The 25197-nt window shown below is 36.1% G+C and overlaps 1 protein-coding gene across 2 annotated transcripts in view; it reads left to right on the forward strand.

Annotated features, from left to right (window-relative positions):
- The window catches only part of LOC6541787 (2-oxoisovalerate dehydrogenase subunit beta, mitochondrial), a 37539-nt gene extending 12662 nt beyond the window's left edge, over positions 1–24877 (forward strand). Inside the window, exons 4-7 of one of the 2 annotated variants that reach the window (XM_026982842.1) lie at positions 23839–24085; positions 24147–24365; positions 24427–24519; positions 24579–24850. In XM_026982842.1, coding sequence (XP_026838643.1) covers positions 23839–24085; positions 24147–24365; positions 24427–24519; positions 24579–24806 — 787 coding nt within the window. In that variant the 3' untranslated portion in view covers positions 24807–24850. Of the gene's footprint in view, positions 1–23838; positions 24086–24146; positions 24366–24426; positions 24520–24578 lie in introns of both variants that reach the window. The other variant, XM_001970895.3, reaches the window with a different exon arrangement.
- Positions 24878–25197: the final 320 nt, after the last annotated feature.

Here is a 25197-nt window from a genome sequence, read left to right on the forward strand (position 1 = left end):
ATATACCGACTTGACCACTTAAGCAATGAAACAAAAATACTGATAAAGAATTTTTGGCAATTGTTTGGATAACCAAATACTTCCGTCCATATTTATATGGAGTCTCTTTTGAAATATTAAGTGATCATAAACCTCTTGTCTGGCTAAATTATATAAATTAACCTGATATGAAGTTACAATTGAACTTAGTAATTACAACTTTAACATAAAATATTGGAAAAGAAAACTGAATCACGTAGCAGACGTTTTATCTTGCATTAAAATTTAAGAAAATGTGGCAAATGAAGAAGAAAATATTTCAACACATAGTGTATCAGAAAATAATGAAAACCACAAATAAAATCACTAAAAACCTATATTATTAGTCAAATATAATTTATTACTCAACACAAGTTAATACACCCTAGTATCAAAAATATGATATGACTTTTTTAAGGAACTCACTATTTTCCCGACTATAACAAATTAATTAATAATATCATTAATGATTGCGTAGTCTCCGATATTGCAATAACAGAACATAGACAAACGAAACTTATTTTTGAAAAAACTCCAGAAACAAACACCCCAAAGGAACTTAACGTAATTGATTTTTTTGCTATTGACCATGAACAATATTTACCAGTTTTGACGTTTATTCAAAATTTGAATTTATAAAAACAAATAGTAGCGTTTATCAGCAACCAATAGACTCCTAAGTAGAATATTTAACGACATGGGAAAACCTCAGCAAATCAAAGCAAAGAGCAACTCTTTAAAACTGTTGCTGAATAATGAAGTAATACAAAATAATGTTACCATGAGCAAAACAGGAACGCCTTCACAAAACAATAAATGAAATGATACGAATTATTACATTCTACTTTACGCAGACATTATGATTTCCAGATGATTAAAGAAAATAAAATTAAGAAATTTAATGAAAACCGACTAAACTATGAAATTGACACAAAATATAGACAAGCCCCCATAGCACATTTATAATTTAAAAATCCCTATAGAAAAACAGGAAGAATTTAACAATAAATTGAAAAACATTATAAGGAAAACAATAGAGGCCAACATGAATTTTATAAAAGTAAATTAAAAAAAAAAAAGATTAAAAATGGTATACACTTCCACCCAACCGACACCATCGGATTCATGATAATTATAATGACTTTTATGATTACAATAAGCAGGAACAATCAAAAAAAGAATGAAAACAATGAAGGAGTTTTTTATTATATTTATGCACGGCTGTCTCACAATTAACATAACACAAATTGAAGAAACATATAACAACTTTATTAAAGAAAGTCAGGAATTTAATTACATAACACAAATAAATTACCTAATTGAAAAAATGAAACGTATTACAAAACGTAACAAACGAGGACTGTTTAAATTCGAAGGCTCCACTTACAAATACTTTTTTGGCACACTAGACGAAGACGACAGTCAAATATTTAATAATAATATTCTAGACGACTAGGAATATTTAATCCAAAACTTCTAAAGCACGACAATCTTGGTAACGTTAAGTATAAAAATTTAATGGATTTAAAAACTTCTGCCTGGTATAACACGACGAAATATTCCTAATGTCTCACATACCCACAAACCCAATTGAACAGTCAACTTTTCTTATCACCCCTTACCCAGGCAATAACGGACAAATGAATTAATTAAAAAATAGAAGGAATTAGAAATTTGATCGACAAAATATTTTCCTTAAATACACAAACAAAGAATATAATAAACACCAACTGGTATATATTATATTATAATCCCCTTGTTAGTATAAGCTATAATTTTCACATTTTAGTTTTATATTAAATGTAAAACAGCACCTTATAACATTATAATATCATATCTAAAACCTAAGACATGCAAGAAAGCTAACAAAAATATTGAAACAGTTAACGAAAAAAAATTTAAATAGTTGACATTGAAAATCCAGTATATCCAGAAATAAACGCATGAAGGCAAGCGAAAATCTAAAAGGTGGGGGAGTGAGGTATTCATTCTTCATATGAAAAGCTTCAAAGGGGCCTCATAGTAGATTCTCCCCAAGACACAAACCATTAAACGATAGAGAGCTTAAATTATCGATCAGCAAACATGTAAAGCTCCGTAGATCTTTAAGGTTTGTTAAAACAAGAATAATTTTGATAATCAGTTATTAAGTGACTCTGATCTAATGAACTACAAATAAATCCATCAAATAATATAATTATAGTTTTATTTTTTTTTTAATACGTCATTATAGTATATTTTTGATCAGGATCAATATGAACGTCGATATCATAGGAATTATAGAAGATTGGAAATGTTGACATTAGGAATGCTGATTCTAGAGACATAGACGCAGAACAAGTTTGTTAAATGAATATATAACAGGCAGAAGGAAGCGTTTTCGACCATATATTCTTGATCAGGATCAATAGCCGATTCGAACTGGCCACATCCGCCAGTCCTTCTTTCCGACCCGAGATCTTAGGAACTATAAAAGCTAGAAAGTAGAGCTTAGGTATGCAGATTTCAGAGACATAAACATAGATGTTGCACGCCCACCCTAACGCCGCCCTAGCTTCCTCGGCTTCGGCGTCTGTTACTTCGTTGGTATCAATGCGGATGTGGCTTGGGATCCATATAAAAAAGATCTTCAGGGAGTGCTTAAAAATGTGTTTATGCATCTGAAAATGGATAATAGATAGTTTCCTAAAAAACTATGTGTCGTAACGGTATTCGGTCTCTTTTTCAACAGCTGACAAGTTTGTTAAATCATGTTGCCAGGCCCACAAACCGCCAAAAACTTTCAAAAATACTTAAATAATTTTTAATTTTTTTTATTTGCCTTATAAATTTTAATCGATTTGCATAAAAACGTTTTCCCACGCCGACTATAACGCCCACAAAGCTCCCAAAATTGTCATGCCCACACTCCTTAAAAAATTCAACTTTTTTTTTCATATTATTATTTTCTTTCCAAATTCTAGCGATATTCCAGAAGCGATATACAGGCAGAGTTACTAAAGGCGCCTAACAACTTCAGAAAAATTTCCAATATTAAAAAAGACAGTGCGTAATGACAAAAACAAATTGCTCTGAGGGAATTTTAAAATCACTTTTTGCGGTGTTTTTTGTTCGCGCTGCCATAGCCACGAAATATAGAAGTTGAAACTCGGAGGTGTATAAGTTATCCTTAGAAGTTTTTCGTATAATTTTATTTGTATACAATTATAACAGAATTAGTGCGGTCTGCACTTAATGAGACGAATTTGTATGTTTGTGCGTGGCGATGACCGACGCTTTTGATTTCCAAATATCGACTGCCTATTACAGAATAGATCTAGTATCTTTACCCTAAGTTCCTCAGCAAAGCTTAGCTCTTCTCTCAAAAGCTCCGATGCGCTTGCATTAAACTAAGGGCATAAGCAATATGTAAATGACTCCAGTTAACTTATACGTTCCTCACCCGTTTCACCATAGCTTATGCTGCGACAGCTGTACTGGGGAAATCGGCAGAAACAACTTCGTGGATAGTGTCTCTGCTATTTTAAACGAATGTCTTTCACCGCAAGGATATCCATGTATCCAGATTAACACGATCACGGCTTCCGATCAGTAATGTACAGAGTTTAGGAACGTGCAGTTGGTTCTGGATCCATATAGCGAGTTTGGTAGAAAAGACGGCTTCCGACAGTTCCACTCTAGGTATGGTGAGAGGTCTAGTTGGTAAGTCACCAATTTTGTTGGTGAGCGCGAGTAAATTGGTGTGAGTTGTCCCGTTTATGTCCATAGCTCGGAGGTATGCGCACGCTGCATATGCAGAGGACGATCCATCGCAAGACATGCAACTGGAGAGAGGCAACTTTGCTTAAGTCGAATCCAAGCCACCGTGGCACATGGATGTGTTAGATATTTGGCAGTTGCTTGATGTATTCCTGCCAACGCTCGGCGATTGTGTCTGTTAATGAGTCATCCCAGTCCAGTGCCTCTTCGAATCTCTCTCAGCATTAGCTGTGGAATGAGATCCACACCCACGAGGACGTGGATACCTCTGCATCGGGTAAAGTTGGGATCAGCTAATTGCAATTCTTGAAGGTGCTGAGATGTGGGAATTTCAATGTCTCTTTTGGGAATAGTAAGTGTACGTTAAATTAATGGCGTGGACCCCAATTTCGGCCCCCTACTTCATCTCACTGTGATCCGGACACTAGCGAGCGCAGTGTTCTTACATTCTTGTGTACGATCTGCCATGTTGACACACAAACTCTTCGAGTGAAGGGAATTCCAACCGGCGTGTGCAACCGTCTGTATGCAACTGCTCGCATTTTCTACGCATCGATCTATGCTTTACACACGCTAGCTGGACTACACTTGGCGACAGCGCGACAACGCCGTCGCCTCACTCGTTTCGGTACTTTGGCGCCAGTCTTATTCTGCGTCGTAGTCAAATTCTAAGAATGATTTCACAATATACCAAACTCATTGCGCAGCTGCGTCTTGCAAGCGCAGTGGGCAAACTGTGTTGATAATGTGACAGACACGTGCAGTGTACATCCATAATGCGACATATATTTATATATATAAATATATTATTATATATAATATATATTATTATATATTATTATAATATTATTATATTATCGAGGCTTGACTCAATTCCAGACCCCTCTCCCCGATGTCCGAAGATCCAACTGATTTGCTGGCTCACACACCAGGCCATTTCCTTATTAGAGGGCCGTTGCTTACCACGGCAGAGGAGTTAGTCAGCAGTTAGGCTGATCAGCAGTTTAGTGCACGGTGGAAAGAGGAGTATCTAAAGGAACTCCACATACTCAAAGTCGACGATATGATAGTCGTCAAGGGGGACAATCTTCCATCGAACGAATGGCAGCTCGGCAGAATTGTTTTTGCCTTCCCTGGAGCCGATGGCCCCATTCGAGTCGTTGAGATCCGTACGTTGGCGTCTGCGCTCTGTCTGCCCATCACCCGGCTGGGAGACGACGAGGTTTGCTCGGTGACTATCCGGTCCCGAACAAACCAGCCTAGGGATCCGGAAACCCTTTCGAGCGCTGAGCGACTCCGCAAGGGCCAAATTTGACAATATTCGTTTCGCAGACGACAGCTTCCACCGGCCGGCAATAATCTCCCTGTGTATTTTGTAGGCTTGTTGCTGTAGACAAAGCAGACGTAGTAATTTTTGGTAAACCTGACTAAATTTATTTGATAAATCATCCAGTATCGGAGTCGTTGAAGATAATAGGTCGAGCAAAGTTAATCTTCCCATCAAATCCACCTGCATCGTCTAATGACTACCAAATGCTTCGGAACCGGCAGCGTTTAGATTCTGAACGCTTATGTCGCCTTAAGTTTTAGTATCATACCCGCACAGAAACACTTACCTTCTACCAGTCGGTTGCGGGAAATTAGGAAAAATTAAGATTCGTAAGATTCATTCGTTCTTTTAAACGGAAGGAACGGTGAAACATTAAATATTTGAAGAAGCAATTGAAGCAATTTGTACCTACATATATGCACAAAAAAATGTGATTTAGACAAGTTTTAAAAGCGTAAAATGTTTAAAAATCAAAGTCGAGGGCAACTTTATTACCCATCCAGACTCCCTTACTAAGTTTGAATTTATATATGTAAGGGTGTATTAAATATGAATACACAGTAATCATTTTCAATATGCTTAAGTTTTTAATTTCCTCCCTCCTTGTGTATATAGTAGCATATGTACCATAGTATAACACTTTGTCACACACACACACCACACACACACAGTACATATGTACTGTGTACATATGTACATATGTACATATGTATGTCACACCCACCCAATCCATTTGCCCCAACACATAAGTCAGATCCCAAGCTCTTGGCGACAATAACAATTTCGGCCGCGTTATCATAAAGAATTGATTCATAGACATAAACATCCGCCGATGCCGAAATTCGTTATTCCCACTAAGCAACCAAATAGCTTACGCAGCACAAATCCTGGTAATTTTCCATGCGCAACTCTCTTAAAGAGCGCAACCCATTTGAATAAAGAGGAGAGCCTTCAAGTTCATATAAACAAAGTCGACCAAGGGTTTGCTAAGCGTTCAACTCACACTCCAGATTTAGTTCTAATTCATCCACTATACCATTAAGAAGTGAATTGACTCCGATTCAAAGTTGTATTATTATCTTGAAATAAAAACATATATTTTTTTCAAAACTTGCAACCGCGAACTCGTTATTGGCGCAGTCGGTGGTCCTAAACTTATAGTGACCAACAAAGAACCTTCGTGTGTGATTTAACTTCAACTTTGTGGCTAATCAGTGCTACAAAAAGTAACTATCCGCCAGTCATACAGTGCTTAATAATTAAAACCGCTTCAACTTGGTAGCCCACCATAATAGTGTGACCGCTACTAGAAGAAAAAAAAATTATTACATAAGTGCTGCAAAGACAAGACCACTAAAGGGTAACTGAAGCCCCAGGTTTTGCATATCAACCAAAGACAGTGTGTAGCCCGGAAAACAAAAAGCGTGACCGCTACGAGGAGTGAAAAATATAATAAAATCAACAACAACAAAAACAAGATTAACAACATTGGCACTACCACAACAACAAGTGCAACTACTCTCCGAGAATCATCTGAACCAGGCTCTTGGTCAGATTCGACAGGTACCAACATTTACCGGTACGACACTGGAACTGAGCTCGTTCATAAGAAGAATAGAGTTCATACTTCAACTATATCCATCAACTGACGTCCGCCAGTTACACGTCCTCTTCAGTGCAATCGAAATGCAAATTGGAGGCGACGAGCAATGAGTATCCCAGCTCAGTGCAGCTAATACATGGCCGGAATTGAAGGAAGTCCTAATTGCCGAGTTCAAGACCCAGACACCATTTGAAGAGCTTTTGAGACGACTATATAACACCCAATTCAATGGATCAGTTCGTAAGTTCATAGAAGAGCTTGAAGCAAAATGCTTTGTAATAACAAATAAGCTAGCTTTAGAAAATAATGATCTACATAATCACATTTATACAAACGCAATGAACAATACAGTAAAAAGTGTAATTATTAAAAAACTCCCAGATAGACTCTACATGCAATTAGCCAGATTTGATATAACAACAGTCAGTAAATTAAAGCAAATTGTACAGCAGGAGGGTTGTTCATGGTCCGATCACCCAAAATCCCAAAATACTCAAAATACCCAAAATAAAAATCAGTACAGCCCAAACTATAACAACACTTCAAATAATCAAAATAGAAATCAAAATTATAATCAAACATCAATTAGCCAAAATAAAAATCAATATATGAACAAAAACAATAACAGCCATGACCAGCCTTACGAATACCTATTCCAAGAATTTAAGCAAAAACTCAACCAAGCACAGACACAAAATCCTTTAAATTATTCCAACAACTATCAACAAAATCCAGTTTCTTCATCCGCTCCGAATCCGGCAACAAAAAGGCATAGACCTAGTACCAGCGGCCATTCAAAAATGGATACGTCCGAAAATTTTCATCTACATGCCTCGGACGAAGAAGAAGACACAATTCCTTCATAAATATTGTTTTAAACAATATACCGCTCCGATGTGTTATAGACACTGGGTCTACAATAAACATCATAAGAGTAAACATTTTTAATTTCCCAGTTAAAACTACTAATTTACAAACACACACCATTAACGGTACAATAACCCTAAAGAAAATTATAATTCTAAAACCAAGTAAGCTTTGCCCTACTAAACAAGTTTTTTATATTCATAATTTTTCCGAAAATTATGATATGATATTAGGTACAGGGTTCCTAGAGGACGCCAACGCCCAAATAAACTTTGGCAAAAGAAGTGTAGATTTAAACAACAACAGTTTCTTAATGGACTACCTACCAGAACGATAAGGTAGCCTAGAAGACAACCCCAACTATTTGAATGTTTTACAGCCATCACTATCCACTGATGATGAAGCCACAAATTATGCAATAGGAAACGAGATAAGGGAATCAAATGAATTCAGGCTTGACAATCTAAATAAAGAAGAGTCAAATGCCCTTACTAAAATTCTTCAAGAATTTAGGGACATACAATACAGAGAAGGTGAAAATTTGACCTTCACAAGTACTGTAAAGCATGTCATCAAAACTAAACATGAAGACCCAATCTATAGGAAACCTTATAAATACCCCCAGGCCTACGACAAAGAAGTCGAGGTACAAATCAAAGAAATGATTCAACAAGGCATTGTTCGAAAATCGAACTCACCCTACTGTTCTCCTATCTGGATAATACCGAAAAAAAGCGATGCTTCTGGTAAAACAAAGTTCAGGTTAGTAATCGACTATCGCAAACTAAACGAAATTACTATTGATGTTAAATACCCATTTCCTGTCATGGATGAAATACTAGATAAGCTAGGTAGGTCTCAATATTTCACTACCATAGATTTAGCAGAAGGTTTTCATCAGATCCAAATGGACGAAAGCTCGATTCAAAAAACAGCTTTTTCCACATAAAATGGACATTACGAGTACACTCGAATGCCGTTTGGCCTGGAGAACGCACCTGTGTAGGGACCAACTTAACTTTACACTGCAAAAACTCTTCAAGACACCCTCGCCCTAAATTATAGCAGCTTTGGTGCAAAACAAAAAGCGAGAGAATTGTCTTAGGCCAATCAGAACAGAATATGATCGTACGATTATACAGTTAGGGAAAGAAAAGCTGTAACAGCGACCACCAGCATGCAGCTTCCCCAGAGCTTAGGGCATTATCGGATAAATCTTCGTGGCGAACGCTCATACATTTTTGACGCTGCCCATTTAACTTCACATACACGTGGAAATATAATTTAGTTATATATATATATCCAATCTCATAAAAACAAGAGTTGGTATATTTCAATAAATTTCCGTGTTCGATTCGTGTGAAAGTGGCAACGAGATTCGACCCCAAGGCGCAAGGAAGGCCCGGTCTATATAAGAGCATTTGATTGCTCTACAGCCGACTACCCCCCGTCTCGTCGACCCCCGCATCAGCTCACGGTTTAAACCCCGTCGCTCCAAGAAGAGGCCACGAGGCGACATAACCTTCAGCAACAAGTTACGCAACCAGCCACCTGCCGAATGATAACCAAATATATTGGAAGGCTAGAGTTCATCCAGATATTCAGCTATGCAGAAGTTTAGACGACCGGAGCAGATTTAATTACATTTGAACATCATCATCGTCACGCAGTGAAGATCATCTCCTATGACCAACGGAGGTCCAACTTTGTGATTTCGTCTTATCGCAGCGCAGCGTAGCAGCCAGCGGTTTCCTAAGGTCTTATCGCTGCAATACTGCAGTTATATTTCGTGTTTTGTTTTGATTCTCGATTTTCTTTTGTATTGCGATTTATAATGAATTAAATACTCGCAGATTGACGGAACTTTTGGCATTTGAATAGGAATTTAAATTAGAACCTTTAAAGTTTGACCTACAGCTCGACAATGTCAACGTGAACTTGGGCCCAACTTTACGCACATCATGGAGTGGATATTTAAGGTCGTGAGTACTACAACAACAATGATAAAAACATTATTATGAATCCCCTATAATTAAATTCTAACAAAATGCCACTCGAACGTCTAATTAAAATAATATCTGCATTTGACTAAAGATTATATAACTATATTTGCTAATTTTATATTCAATTACTTATATATATTTGCTTTATACTTTACTTTTATATACTTTATTTTACCCACTGAATATAAGCAAAAATGAAGAGTTAGAGAATGACTAGGATAATTATGCGTAGATAAAAATATTGCTAGTTTGTAAAAGAGATTTAATGGAAACGTTTATTAAACTGAATTTATATAAATGGAATTATGATTTAAGATATATTGGAAAAATAATGAATTGTGAATAAATAGATTTAATGGTTTGTCGAGTACTTATGTTGAACACTTTCTTAAATATGTGGTAGAGTTATTTTGAACTTGACCAAGGGACAATGTAAATATTTTAAGTAGCATTGTCATGGTAGGGAGGGTAAAGACTTAGGGAATCATTAACATCCAAAATTCCCAATACTTATCAGAATCTGTAGTTTATCTTCACACGTGTCGGCGTGTATCATTAGTATCAATATAAAGCCATTTCTTTTGTTAATCGATAATCCAGTTTTGAATATTGTTTATGAGTAAGACGCACTTATTAAAATGTAGTAGCGTTTCGTACTATCCTAAGCTAAAAGAACCCCGACCTACGGCGAGCTAGACCCGAGCATAGCAAGAGTGCGCATCCCTAGCGAAGGAAGTACAAGGTCCTCTTTATTAGTAATTATCACCCACTATTAAAAGACCCACTAGTTAAAAATCTATCGAACTACGTACACTACACATTTTTGGCGCCCGAACGTGTGGGGCTCGAGAAAATACACTACACATTTTTGAAGCCCAACGAGTGGAGCTAGACAAGTACTATACATTTTCGGCTCAGATGTGAAGCTCGAAAAGTCCGTAACTTGTTATAGCACACTAAGCTCTAAAGTAATCCATCCACAGTTAAAACACAATATAACTAATTCCAATAAATTAACATATTGGATTGAGAGTATCTATTTGGAAGGGATAGTAAAACTTAGGAACATGCGATTCAATTTGAAAGAGAATTGATCGACCAAGTGGAACTGTTTCGAATCCACAGGAGCTCATCACCATACGTTTCTTTACTCAACTTTATTTACAATTTGATTTTTCTGGAATACATTATACTTACACTTCAATAAGTCCGTATATTGTCCGATTTTCAAGTAAATAAAAGCATGAGGCAATAGACCAGCTACAATCCACTAACAAATAGAGATACAACTAAGATTCTGATAGAAGTGATCGACATAAAGAAAGACAAACCAAATAATTACAACATATCTTAACAACAATAATATGGCAGCGAAGAATAGTGCAGGTAATGCAGTTGAAGTTTCACAAGGCGTTGAAAATAGCTGTGCCATATGTAAAGAAATCTTAGCACCAACCCTTTTGTCAGCAACAACATCGTGCAGGCACACATTTCATAAAAAGTGCATTATAAACCACTTAAAAAGTACACAAACATGTCCAATTTGCAATGCAGATTGCAACGAATCGAATTTATCTCACTCTAATAACACTCTGTTCGCTGAATTAGATGCTGCAACAGCTGGCACATCCGGCGTAAGCGAATGTCAAGATAATAATGATATTTTCCCATTAAGGAGAAATACCAGATCAGGCAGGATCCGAGGTACACCTCCTAGACGAGGAGTGTCTACCAGAAATACTTACAGAGGAAATTTGGATAGGATCTTAACAGAACCTCCAACGAATTCCAGTATGGCTCTTAGTACTCAACCAGAGTTGATGAACTTTATACAGTTTACTGTTAGCCAACAACAGGCTCAACTCATGGATAACCTTACTTTCTGACATTTGGACAAAATATGATCCTTAACGGCAAGGACTATAGTCTCCTGCGTACTCTAAATATGTTAGCGGACGACACTCGGTTATCTAAACCGGAGGCTTTAGAACTGCAGAGACGGCAAGCTAAACTGAACCTAAACCGATCACATGAAGAAAACGCGAATAGATACAACCTACGTACACGGCAGATAGAATTTAAAAACGGCGATTTCGTTTATGCCAGAAACTTTACACAAAGTAATGCCGTAAAGAAATTCAGTAGTAAATTGGCACACGTATTTATACCAGCTAAAGTTTATAAGAAACGTAGCTCGTACTACTATGAATTAGAGGATGAGAGAGGAAAGAAATTAGGAGTATTCCATTTGAAGGATATACAAGCTAGAAAACAAGGAGTTTCTTCAGATAAGGCCTCCTTGAAATAGTCTCGTTACCCTTATCTGTGGTGAAGGGACCAACTTAACTTTACACTGCAAAAACTCTTCAAGACACCCTCGCCCTAAATTATAGCAGCTTTGGTGCAAAACAAAAAGCGAGAGAATTGTCTTAGGCCAATCAGAACAGAATATGATCGTACGATTATACAGTTAGGGAAAGAAAAGCTGTAACAGCGACCACCAGCATGCAGCTTCCCCAGAGCTTAGGGCATTATCGGATAAATCTTCGTGGCGAACGCTCATACATTTTTGACGCTGCCCATTTAACTTCACATACACGTGGAAATATAATTTAGTTATATATATATATCCAATCTCATAAAAACAAGAGTTGGTATATTTCAATAAATTTCCGTGTTCGATTCGTGTGAAAGTGGCAACGAGATTCGACCCCAAGGCGCAAGGAAGGCCCGGTCTATATAAGAGCATTTGATTGCTCTACAGCCGACTACCCCCCGTCTCGTCGACCCCCGCATCAGCTCACGGTTTAAACCCCGTCGCTCCAAGAAGAGGCCACGAGGCGACATAACCTTCAGCAACAAGTTACGCAACCAGCCACCTGCCGAATGATAACCAAATATATTGGAAGGCTAGAGTTCATCCAGATATTCAGCTATGCAGAAGTTTAGACGACCGGAGCAGATTTAATTACATTTGAACATCATCATCGTCACGCAGTGAAGATCATCTCCTATGACCAACGGAGGTCCAACTTTGTGATTTCGTCTTATCGCAGCGCAGCGTAGCAGCCAGCGGTTTCCTAAGGTCTTATCGCTGCAATACTGCAGTTATATTTCGTGTTTTGTTTTGATTCTCGATTTTCTTTTGTATTGCGATTTATAATGAATTAAATACTCGCAGATTGACGGAACTTTTGGCATTTGAATAGGAATTTAAATTAGAACCTTTAAAGTTTGACCTACAGCTCGACAATGTCAACGTGAACTTGGGCCCAACTTTACGCACATCATGGAGTGGATATTTAAGGTCGTGAGTACTACAACAACAATGATAAAAACATTATTATGAATCCCCTATAATTAAATTCTAACAAAATGCCACTCGAACGTCTAATTAAAATAATATCTGCATTTGACTAAAGATTATATAACTATATTTGCTAATTTTATATTCAATTACTTATATATATTTGCTTTATACTTTACTTTTATATACTTTATTTTACCCACTGAATATAAGCAAAAATGAAGAGTTAGAGAATGACTAGGATAATTATGCGTAGATAAAAATATTGCTAGTTTGTAAAAGAGATTTAATGGAAACGTTTATTAAACTGAATTTATATAAATGGAATTATGATTGAAGATATATTGGAAAAATAATGAATTGTGAATAAATAGATTTAATGGTTTGTCGAGTACTTATGTTGAAAACTTTCTTAAATATGTGGTAGAGTTATTTTGAACTTGACCAAGGGACAATGTAAATATTTTAAGTAGCATTGTCATGGTAGGGAGGGTAAAGACTTAGGGAATCATTAACATCCAAAATTCCCAATACTTATCAGAATCTGTAGTTTATCTTCACACGTGTCGGCGTGTATCATTAGTATCAATATAAAGCCATTTCTTTTGTTAATCGATAATCCAGTTTTGAATATTGTTTATGAGTAAGACGCACTTATTAAAATGTAGTAGCGTTTCGTACTATCCTAAGCTAAAAGAACCCCGACCTACGGCGAGCTAGACCCGAGCATAGCAAGAGTGCGCATCCCTAGCGAAGGAAGTACAAGGTCCTCTTTATTAGTAATTATCACTGTAGTGACCAACTTAACTTTACACTGCAATAACTCTTCAAGACACCCTCGCCCTAAATTATAGCAGCTTTTGTGTAAAAGAAAAAGCGAGAGAATTGTCTTAGGCCAATCAGAACAGAATATGATCGTACGATTATACAGTTAGGGAGACAAAAGCTATAACAGCGACCACCAGCATGCAGCTTCCCCAGAGCTTAGATCATTATCGGATAAATCTTCGTGGCGAACGCTCATACATTTTTGAAGCTGCCCGTTTAAACTTCATACACGTGGAAATATAATTTAGTTATATATATATCCAATCTCATAAAAACAAGAGTTGGTATATTTCAATAAATTTCCGTGTTCGATTCGTGTGAAAGTGGCAACGAGATTCGACCCCAAGGCGTAAGGAAGACCAGGCCTATATATAAGAGCATGTGATTGCTCTACAGCCGACTACCCCCCCCCCCCCCGTCTCGTCGACCCCCGCATCAGCTCATGGTTTAAACCCCGTCGCTCCAAGAAGAGGCCACGAGGCGACCTAACCTTCAGCAACAAGTTACGCAACCGGCCACCTGCCGTATGATAACTGGCCAAATATATTGGAAGGCTAGAGTTCATCCAGATATTCAACTATGCAGAAGTTTAGACGACCGGAGCAGATTTAATTACATTGGAACATCATCATCGTCACGCAGTGAAGATCATCTCCTATGACCAACGGAGGTTCAACTTTGTGATTTCGTCTTATCGCAGCGCAGCGTAGCAGCCAGCGGTTTCCTAAGGTCTTATCGCTGCAATACTGCAGTTATATTTCGTGTTTTGTTTTGATTCTTGATTTTCTTTTGTATTGCGATTTATAATGAATTAAATACTCGCAGATTGACGGAACTTTTGGCATTTGAATAGGAATTTAACTTAGAACCTTTAAAGTTTGACCTACAGCTCGACAATGTCAACGTGAACTTGGGCCCAACTTTACGCACATCATGGAGTGGATATTTAAGGTCGTGAGTACTACAACAACAATGATATAAATCTTATTATGAATTACCTATATTAAAATTCTAACAAAATGCCACTCGAACGTCTAATTAAAATAATATCTGCATTTGATTAAAGATTATGTAACTCTATATTTGCTAATTTTATATTCAATTACTTATATATATTTGCTTTATACTTTGCTTTTATATACTTTGTTTTACTTACGGAATATAAACAAAAATGAAGAGTTAGAGAATGACTAGGATAATTATGCGTAGATAAAAAATATTGTTAGTTTGTAAAAGAGATTTAATGGAAACCGTTTATTAAACTGAATCTATATAAATGGAATTATGATTGAAGATATATTGAAAAATAATGAATTGTGAATAAATAGATTTAATGGTTTGTCGAGTACTTATGTTGAACACTTTCTTGAATATGTGGTAGAGTTATTTTGAACTTGGCCAAGGGACAATGTAAATATTTTAAGTAGCATTGTCATGGTAGGGAGGGTAAAGACTTAGGGAATCATTAACATCCAAAATTCCCAATACTTATCAGAATCTGTAGCTTATCTTCACACGTGTCGGCGTGTATCATTAGTATCAATATAAAGCCATTTCTTTTATTAACCGGTAGTCCACTTTTGAATATTGTTTATGAGTAAGACGCACTTATTAAAATGTAGTAGCGTTCGTACTATCCTAAGCTAAAAGAACCCCGACCTACGGCGAGCTAGACCCGAGCATAGCAAGAGTGCGCATCCCTAGCGAAGGAAGTACAAGGTCCTCTTTATTAGTAATTATCACCCACTATTAAAAGACCCACTAGTTAAAAATCTATCGAACTACGTACACTACACATTTTTGGCGCCCGAACGTGGGGGCCCGAGAAAATACACTACACATTTTTTGAAGCCCTACGAGTGGAGCTAGACAAGTACTATACATTTTCGGCTCAGATGTGAAGCTCGAAAAGTTCTTAACTTGTTATAGCACACTAAGCTCTAAAGTAATCCATCCACAGTTAAAACACAATATAACTAATTCCAATAAATTAACATATTGGATTGAGAGTATCTATTTGGAAGGGATAGTAAAACTTAGGAACATGCGATTCAATTTGAAAGAGAATTGATCGACCAAGTGGAACTGTTTCGAATCCACAGGAGCTCATCACCATACGTTTCTTTACTCAACTTTATTTACAATTTGATTTTTCTGGAATACATTATACTTACACTTCAATAAGTCCGTATATTGTCCGATTTTCAAGTAAATAAAAGCATGAGGCAATAGACCAGCTACAATCCACTAACAAATAGAGATACAACTAAGATTCTGATAGAAGTGATCGACATAAAGAAAGACAAACCAAATAATTACAACATATCTTAACAACAATAATATGGCAGCGAAGAATAGTGCAGGTAATGCAGTTGAAGTTTCACAAGGCGTTGAAAATAGCTGTGCCATATGTAAAGAAATCTTAGCACCAACCCTTTTGTCAGCAACAACATCGTGCAGGCACACATTTCATAAAAAGTGCATTATAAACCACTTAAAAAGTACACAAACATGTCCAATTTGCAATGCAGATTGCAACGAATCGAATTTATCTCACTCTAATAACACTCTGTTCGCTGAATTAGATGCTGCAACAGCTGGCACATCCGGCGTAAGCGAATGTCAAGATAATAATGATATTTTCCCATTAAGGAGAAATACCAGATCAGGCAGGATCCGAGGTACACCTCCTAGACGAGGAGTGTCTACCAGAAATACTTACAGAGGAAATTTGGATAGGATCTTAACAGAACCTCCAACGAATTCCAGTATGGCTCTTAGTACTCAACCAGAGTTGATGAACTTTATACAGTTTACTGTTAGCCAACAACAGGCTCAACTCATGGATAACCTTACCTCTTATTTAGGGAAGACTATAGAGACATCTATTAAAAGTCATTTAGACAACTTACAATTATCTCAGCCCACACAGACAAATTACACACCTGACAGTGTCCAACCAAATACAGATTTGAGCAGGAACAATTCCAATCAAAATCGGTATTCTCAGAATTTAGACAATAATGTAGAAGAAAGAGGCGGAAACAGGAGCAATGCAAGCTCATATGTTAGCCCAGAAAAAGTATCAGGAATCATTCAAAAATGGGGATTAAAGTTCGACGGTAGCAAAACAAGCATCAGGATAGATGAATTCATTTACAGGATATGCTCACTCACCAAACAAAATCTAGGTAATGATTATGGACTTTTATGCGACCATCTGTACCTTCTGTTTGCCGGAAAAGCAAGCGATTGGTATTGGAAGTTTCATCGAAACAATCCAAATTTCGATTGGAACACATTTTGTGGCGAATTTAGGAAGAGATTCGAAGATATAGAGACAGATTATGATATTTGGGAGGGAATCCGAAAACGCAAGCAAGGAGAAAATGAAGCATTTGAAGATTTCCAGGAAACCATGGAACGGTTGATTGACAGACTGCAAAATGGAGTTTCCGAAACACAATTAGTTGAGTTATTGGTTAGAAATTCGAAGCCTAGCTTACATCATGAGTTGTTGCATCTTAAAATCCCAAACAGAACACAACTCCGATACGAAGTGCGCAGGCATGAACAGTTTTATAACAATCTCAGGACGTTTAAGCCGAAACCTTATCGCTCCTGCGTGGCAGAATTAACCACCGAAGAAGAGGAAACAGGTTTAGTAAGAGTAGGTGAAGAAGTAAACCAAATTCAACGTCGGAACACCACAACTTGTTGGAATTGTGACAAACAAGGCCACAGATTCGATGATTGTATGGCTAAAAGAATTATATTTTGTTACGGTTGCGGACTTAAAGAAAAATACAAACCGACTTGTCCAAACTGTAATCCGGGAAACCGACAAAAGGATGTTTCTCTGAGCAACAAGATACATCCGTAGATTCAGAAGTTGCTAAGTCAAAGTCAACCACTGAAGCCCGTGAATTTCAGGAGATAAAACCTTTGGGTCAGCCTGATATTCATTTTTCTTTTATACCCTTACACATAAGAATTCAAAATTACAATAATAAGCGTAGAGAAATATTTAGTAAAGTAGATAGTATAGGGACTCATTTAAAACCCAGACGATCTACTAGCCGATTGAGAGAATTTTGGAAGAAGGTTCGTCGTGACCGACAGAAACTTATTTCCGCTATAGTACTTAGCTCTGACCAAAGACTCTATACGGATATCAATATAGAGGGTCAGACTTACAAGGCTTTATTAGATTCTGGAGCAACAATAAGTTGTGTAGGCGGATTAGCTGCACAGAACTTCCTTAAACACAACAACGTAAAAAAATGTTCTGGCGAAATTCGCGCTGCGAACGGAACAAAAAGCAAAGTAGTGTCAAAACTTATAACTTCCATTAAGTATGGAGAGACGATAGATAATCTTGAATTATTTATAATACCGGAACTTCAACAGGATGTATATTTAGGCATTGATTTTTGGCAAAAGTTCGTATTATTAAATAAAATTACGAGCAATCCGACCATTGCTGAATTAGACATCGGTACTTTGGATGAGGATGAAGATTCTCCAAAATATCATGAGCTGAACCTAAACCGATCCCATGAAGAAAACGCGAATAGATACAACCTACGCACACGGCAGATAGAATTTAAAAACGGCGATTTCGTTTATGCTAGAAACTTTACACAAAGTAATGCAGTAAAGAAATTCAGTAGTAAATTGGCACCCGTATTTATACCAGCTAAAGTTTATAAGAAACGTAGCTCGTACTACTATGAATTAGAGGATGAGAGAGGAAAGAAATTAGGAGTATTCCATTTGAAGGATATACAAGCTAGAAAACAAGGAGTTTCTTCAGATAAGGCCTCCTTGAAATAGTCTCGTTACCCTTATCTGTGGTGTAGTGACCAACTTAACTTTACACTGCAATAACTCTTCAAGACACCCTCGCCCTAAATTATAGCAGCTTTTGTGTAAAAGAAAAAGCGAGAGAATTGTCTTAGGCCAATCAGAACAGAATATGATCGTACGATTATACAGTTAGGGAAACAAAAGCTATAACAGCGACCACCAGCATGCAGCTTCCCCAGAGCTTAGATCATTATCGGATAAATCTTCGTGGCGAACGCTCATACATTTTTGAAGCTGCCCGTTTAAACTTCATACACGTGGAAATATAATTTAGTTATATATATATCCAATCTCATAAAAACAAGAGTTGGTATATTTCAATAAATTTCCGTGTTCGATTCGTGTGAAAGTGGCAACGAGATTCGACCCCAAGGCGTAAGGAAGACCAGGCCTATATATAAGAGCATGTGATTGCTCTACAGCCGACTACCCCCCCCCCGTCTCGTCGACCCCCGCATCAGCTCATGGTTTAAACCCCGTCGCTCCAAGAAGAGGCCACGAGGCGACCTAACCTTCAGCAACAAGTTACGCAACCGGCCACCTGCCGTATGATAACTGGCCAAATATATTGGAAGGCTAGAGTTCATCCAGATATTCAACTATGCAGAAGTTTAGACGACCGGAGCAGATTTAATTACATTGGAACATCATCATCGTCACGCAGTGAAGATCATCTCCTATGACCAACGGAGGTTCAACTTTGTGATTTCGTCTTATCGCAGCGCAGCGTAGCAGCCAGCGGTTTCCTAAGGTCTTATCGCTGCAATACTGCAGTTATATTTCGTGTTTTGTTTTGATTCTTGATTTTCTTTTGTATTGCGATTTATAATGAATTAAATACTCGCAGATTGACGGAACTTTTGGCATTTGAATAGGAATTTAACTTAGAACCTTTAAAGTTTGACCTACAGCTCGACAATGTCAACGTGAACTTGGGCCCAACTTTACGCACATCATGGAGTGGATATTTAAGGTCGTGAGTACTACAACAACAATGATATAAATCTTATTATGAATTACCTATATTAAAATTCTAACAAAATGCCACTCGAACGTCTAATTAAAATAATATCTGCATTTGATTAAAGATTATGTAACTCTATATTTGCTAATTTTATATTCAATTACTTATATATATTTGCTTTATACTTTGCTTTTATATACTTTGTTTTACTTACGGAATATAAACAAAAATGAAGAGTTAGAGAATGACTAGGATAATTATGCGTAGATAAAAAATATTGTTAGTTTGTAAAAGAGATTTAATGGAAACCGTTTATTAAACTGAATCTATATAAATGGAATTATGATTGAAGATATATTGAAAAATAATGAATTGTGAATAAATAGATTTAATGGTTTGTCGAGTACTTATGTTGAACACTTTCTTGAATATGTGGTAGAGTTATTTTGAACTTGGCCAAGGGACAATGTAAATATTTTAAGTAGCATTGTCATGGTAGGGAGGGTAAAGACTTAGGGAATCATTAACATCCAAAATTCCCAATACTTATCAGAATCTGTAGCTTATCTTCACACGTGTCGTCGTGTATCATTAGTATCAATATAAAGCCATTTCTTTTATTAACCGGTAGTCCACTTTTGAATATTGTTTATGAGTAAGACGCACTTATTAAAATGTAGTAGCGTTCGTACTATCCTAAGCTAAAAGAACCCCGACCTACGGCGAGCTAGACCCGAGCATAGCAAGAGTGCGCATCCCTAGCGAAGGAAGTACAAGGTCCTCTTTATTAGTAATTATCACCCACTATTAAAAGACCCACTAGTTAAAAATCTATCGAACTACGTACACTACATCACCCACTATTAAAAGACCCACTAGTTAAAAATCTATCGAACTACGTACACTACACCTGCAACATTTCAACGTTGTATTAACAATCTATTAGAAGACCTAATTTACAAAGATTGTTTAGTTTACATGGACGATATAATAGTTTTTTCCACTTCATTGGAAGAACACTTGTTATCTCTACGTAAAGTATTTGCTAAATTACAAGAAGCTAATCTAAAGTTACAACTTGACAAATGTGAATTTATGAAAAGAGAAACAGAGTTCTTAGGACACATTGTAACTACTGAAGGCATAAAGCCCAACCCAAATAAAATAGAAGCTATACAGAAATTCCCATTACCTAAAACTAATAAAGAAATAAAATCATTTTTAGGACTTTGCGCTTTCTACCGTAAATTTATCCCTAACTTTGCAAAAATTGCTAAACCAATAACACAAAAATTAAAAAAAGGTTCCGTTATAAATTCTAAAGATACCGAGTATATATCAGCCTTCGAAAAATTAAAATTTTTAATTATGTCCGAACCAATATTAATTTACCCAAATTTCGAAAAAACATTCTCATTAACCACAGATGCAAGCAATGCCGCTCTAGGTGCTGTATTATCACAGGATCATAAACCCGTTTGTTACGCTAGCCGTACTCTCAATGAACATGAACTTAATTATTCAGCAATAGAAAAAGAACTTTTAGCTATTGTCTGGGCCACTAAATACTTCAGGTCCTATCTTTTTGGTCGTAAATTTCAGATCCTTAGTGATCATCAACCTTTAGTTTGGCTCGATAATATCAAGGAACCAAACATGAAACTCCAAAGATGGAAAATCAAACTAAATGAGTTTGATTATCATATAAAATATGTACCAGTAAAAGAAAACAATGTAAATAGAAACCAAATAGAAAACTTCTACGGCGAATCTCCCACTTCAGCTGCTACCATACATAGTAGCCATGAAGATAACCAAAATTACATTTCCTTCACGGAAAGACCAATAAACTACTATAATAGACAAATAGAATTTGTCAAAGACGACAATAACAATACAGAAATAAGAAAATATTTTCATAAAACAAAACTAAAAATCCATTATAAAAAAATGACAAGCGCATATGCAAAAGAATTAATAAAAGAATATTTGTGTACAAATAATAGCGTAATTTATTTTCATAATGAAATAGATTTCCTTACATTTCAAAACGCCTTCTTAGAAATTGTCAGTCCGAACAACATAACTAAAGTTATGAGAGCAACCAGTAAATTAATAGATATTGAAAAATATTCAGAATTTAAAGAAGTAATAATAAAAACCCACAGAGAACTCTTACATCCAGGTATAGAAAAACAAACAAAAAACAAAATTTTTAAAGAAAAATATTACTACCCAGACTATCAAAAGTTAATACAGAACATTATCAACGAATGTGAAGTATGTAACATGTGCAAAACAGAACATAGAGACACTAAATTAAATTACGAGTTAACGCCAGAAATTTTCAATCCTAGAGAAAAATATGTTATCGATTTTTATTTAATCGATAATAAAACATTCCTGTCATGTATTGACGTTTATTCCAAATACGCCGCCTTAATTAAAGTCAGCTCTAGGGATTGGCTCGAAGCAAAAAGAGCTCTACTTAAAATTTTTAATGAAATGGGAAAACCGTCCGAAATAAATGCCGATAAAGACTCAGCATTTATGTGTGCTGCATTACATTTATGGCTAAAGTCCGAAAATGTTGACATTAACGTCACAACAAGTAAAAATGGAATTTCTGACATTGAGAGATTTCATAAAACTGTCAACGAAAAGTTAAGAATTATAAGCACTGAGTCCGACCCAGAGAATAAAATAACAAAATTTGAAACCCTACTCTATGTTTATAACCATAAATTAAACATAATACAACAGGTAAAACACCAGCAGATATTTTTATATATGCAGGAACACCTGCACATGACACCCAGCAAGAGAAAATTAATAAAATAAATAAATTAAACGAAAATAGACATAGTTATGAAGTAGATACCAGATATAGACAAGCACCATTAGTAAAATCAAAGACAACAAACCCATATAAAAAGACAGGAGAAATTACACAGATTGACAAAAACATTATGAAGAGAAAAACAGAGGCAGGAAAATAACCCACTATAAATCAAAATATAAAAAGAAAAAGAAAATTAATGAAACTAAATATAACAATAATTCCATATCCAGATAGTAATCAAAACATTTTAATAGAAAATGTACAAAATAAATTTTTCTGTTCAAAATAATCAAACTTATTTGGCATCTTCAAAAACTTTAATAATAAACAAATGCTTAACGGGCATACTTAACCAATTTAATACAGAATGCAGATATGTAAAAACCCATAAAGAATTTGAAATCAATTATGTTAAAGCTAATATAATATTAACTTGGAACTTACCAAAAACCATACTTAACCAAAATTGCATAAATAGAGATATAATAATAGAGGGAGACAACATAATAAATGCTTTTAACTGTTCCATACAAATCGAAGACATCTCAATATCAAACACTATGTTAGATTACACACAAACGATTTATGTTAACAACAATATCACCAAATTAAAAGCCCTTTCTTATATACAAGCTAAAGATATTTTATCCATTTTATCGATAACAAAGCAAATAATAAATTTCAAATAATTACATTTACTACTTTAATAGTTTTAGTTGTCATAATAATATTCTATTATATCTACAAATATAAGAATATACCTAAGAAAATTATAATCAAATTCAAAAGACAAGTACCCACTCTTATTGAATCAAATATTATAAACAATGATGTAACAGAAATAGAAAATAATGTAAATCCTGTCTTGTATCCTAAATTATCCGCCTGAGGACAGGCTAATTTCTTAAGGATGGGGAAGTATCATATGTACCATAGTATAACACTTTGTCACACACACACACCACACACACAGTACATATGTACCACTTGATCACACCCACCCAATCCATTTGCCCAAACACATAAGTCAGATCCCAAGCTCTTGGCGACAATAACAATTTCGGCCGCGTTAACATAAACAATTGATTCATAGACATAAACATCCGCCGATGCCGAAATTCGTTATTCCCACTAAGCAACCAAATAGCTTACGCAGCACAAATCCTGGTAATTTTCCATGCGCAACTCTCTTAAAGAGCGCAACCCATTTGAATAAAGAGGAGAGCCTTCAAGTTCATATAAACAAAGTCGACCAAGGATTTGCTAAGCGTTCAACTCACACTCCAGATTTAGTTCTAATTCATCCACTATACCATTAAGACGTGAATTGACTCCGATTTAAAGTTGTATTATTATCTTGAAATAAAAACTTATATTTTTTTCAAAACTTGCAACCTTGCAACATATAATGTATTATATAAATATATTCTTTTTTATATATTTTATAGCTTTGCCATAGGTGTGGCTAATACTGGAGCAACCGCGATAGCTGAAATTCAGTTTGCGGACTACATATTTCCTAGTTTTGACCAAATAGTAAATGAAGCTGCCAAATATCGCTACCGAAGCGGAGGTCTATTCGACTGTGGATCCTTAACTTTTAGAGTCCCTTGCGGTGCTGTTGGACATGGAGCACTCTATCATTCCCAAAGTCCTGAAGCATACTTTGCTCATACCCCGGGTCTTTGTGTTGTGGTAATATGTAATCAACAATGAATTCTGGAATATTCGAAGCTGTAATGTACAATTTGTATAGGTACCCCGTGGACCGATAAAAGCAAAGGGCCTTATCCTTGCATGTATTCGAGATCCAAACCCTTGCATTGTTTTTGAGCCAAAAACATTATATCGGGCAGCCGTTGAGGAAGTTCCAACGGAATACTATACATCACAGCTCGGCAAAGCTGATATATTGCGACATGGAAAAGATGTCACACTTATTGGTTGGGGTACGCAAGTCCATGTGCTATTAGAAGTGAGTGCTGAGAGACAGCTATCTGATACCAATGTTACCTTGATGATATCCTTTTTTATAGGTTGCAGAAACTGCAAAATTAAAGTTAAATATAGATTGCGAAGTCATAGACTTGGTCTCCATTTTGCCGTGGGACACTGATGCCATATGCAGCGTAACTAATTAAAATATTACATAATTAAGCAAGCTTACGTATAATTACTTTTTTTTTAGTCTGCAAAAAAAACAGGACGAGTTATAATTGCGCATGAAGCTCCATTAACACAGGGATTTGGCTCAGAACTAGCATCGTATATTCAAGAGAAGTGTTTTTTGCATCTTGAAGCACCCGTTAAGCGAGTGACTGGATGGGATACTCCGTTTCCACACGTCTTCGAGCCTTTTTATATGCCCGATAAACACCGGTGTTTGTCAGCTATACATGATATTGTTAAATTTTAAAAATTGGAAGATGCAAACTAAAGGTTTGCATTTCATAATTGCCTAATAAAAATGGGTATAAATATATTATATTCCTGTAAGAAATATAACTTAATTTAATTTGTATTATTTTTTCTATAGAATCTAATTGATCACATGTCGAATCCGTTAAAATCTAAGATGTACCAGGAGCGGATGCTAAAGGAAGGATGTGTGCCAGAAGGGTTTCAGATATCGAAGCCTCGGAGACATAGAACCATCCATAGACAATGGATTAGCGGGCCCTAAGCGTGGAAGCTGTCAGCTTTTTTTTAAATATATAGACATGTTATATATATTTCTTTCGGTCCAGTCACTCCACCTGTCCGGATTATTTTACCAGGACAAGGACTGAATCAGGACTACCGGTACA

This window comes from Drosophila erecta, unplaced genomic scaffold (genome assembly GCF_003286155.1).
Source record: "Drosophila erecta strain 14021-0224.00,06,07 unplaced genomic scaffold, DereRS2 tig00000219-arrow-pilon, whole genome shotgun sequence".
NCBI classification, from domain to species: domain Eukaryota; kingdom Metazoa; phylum Arthropoda; class Insecta; order Diptera; family Drosophilidae; genus Drosophila; species Drosophila erecta.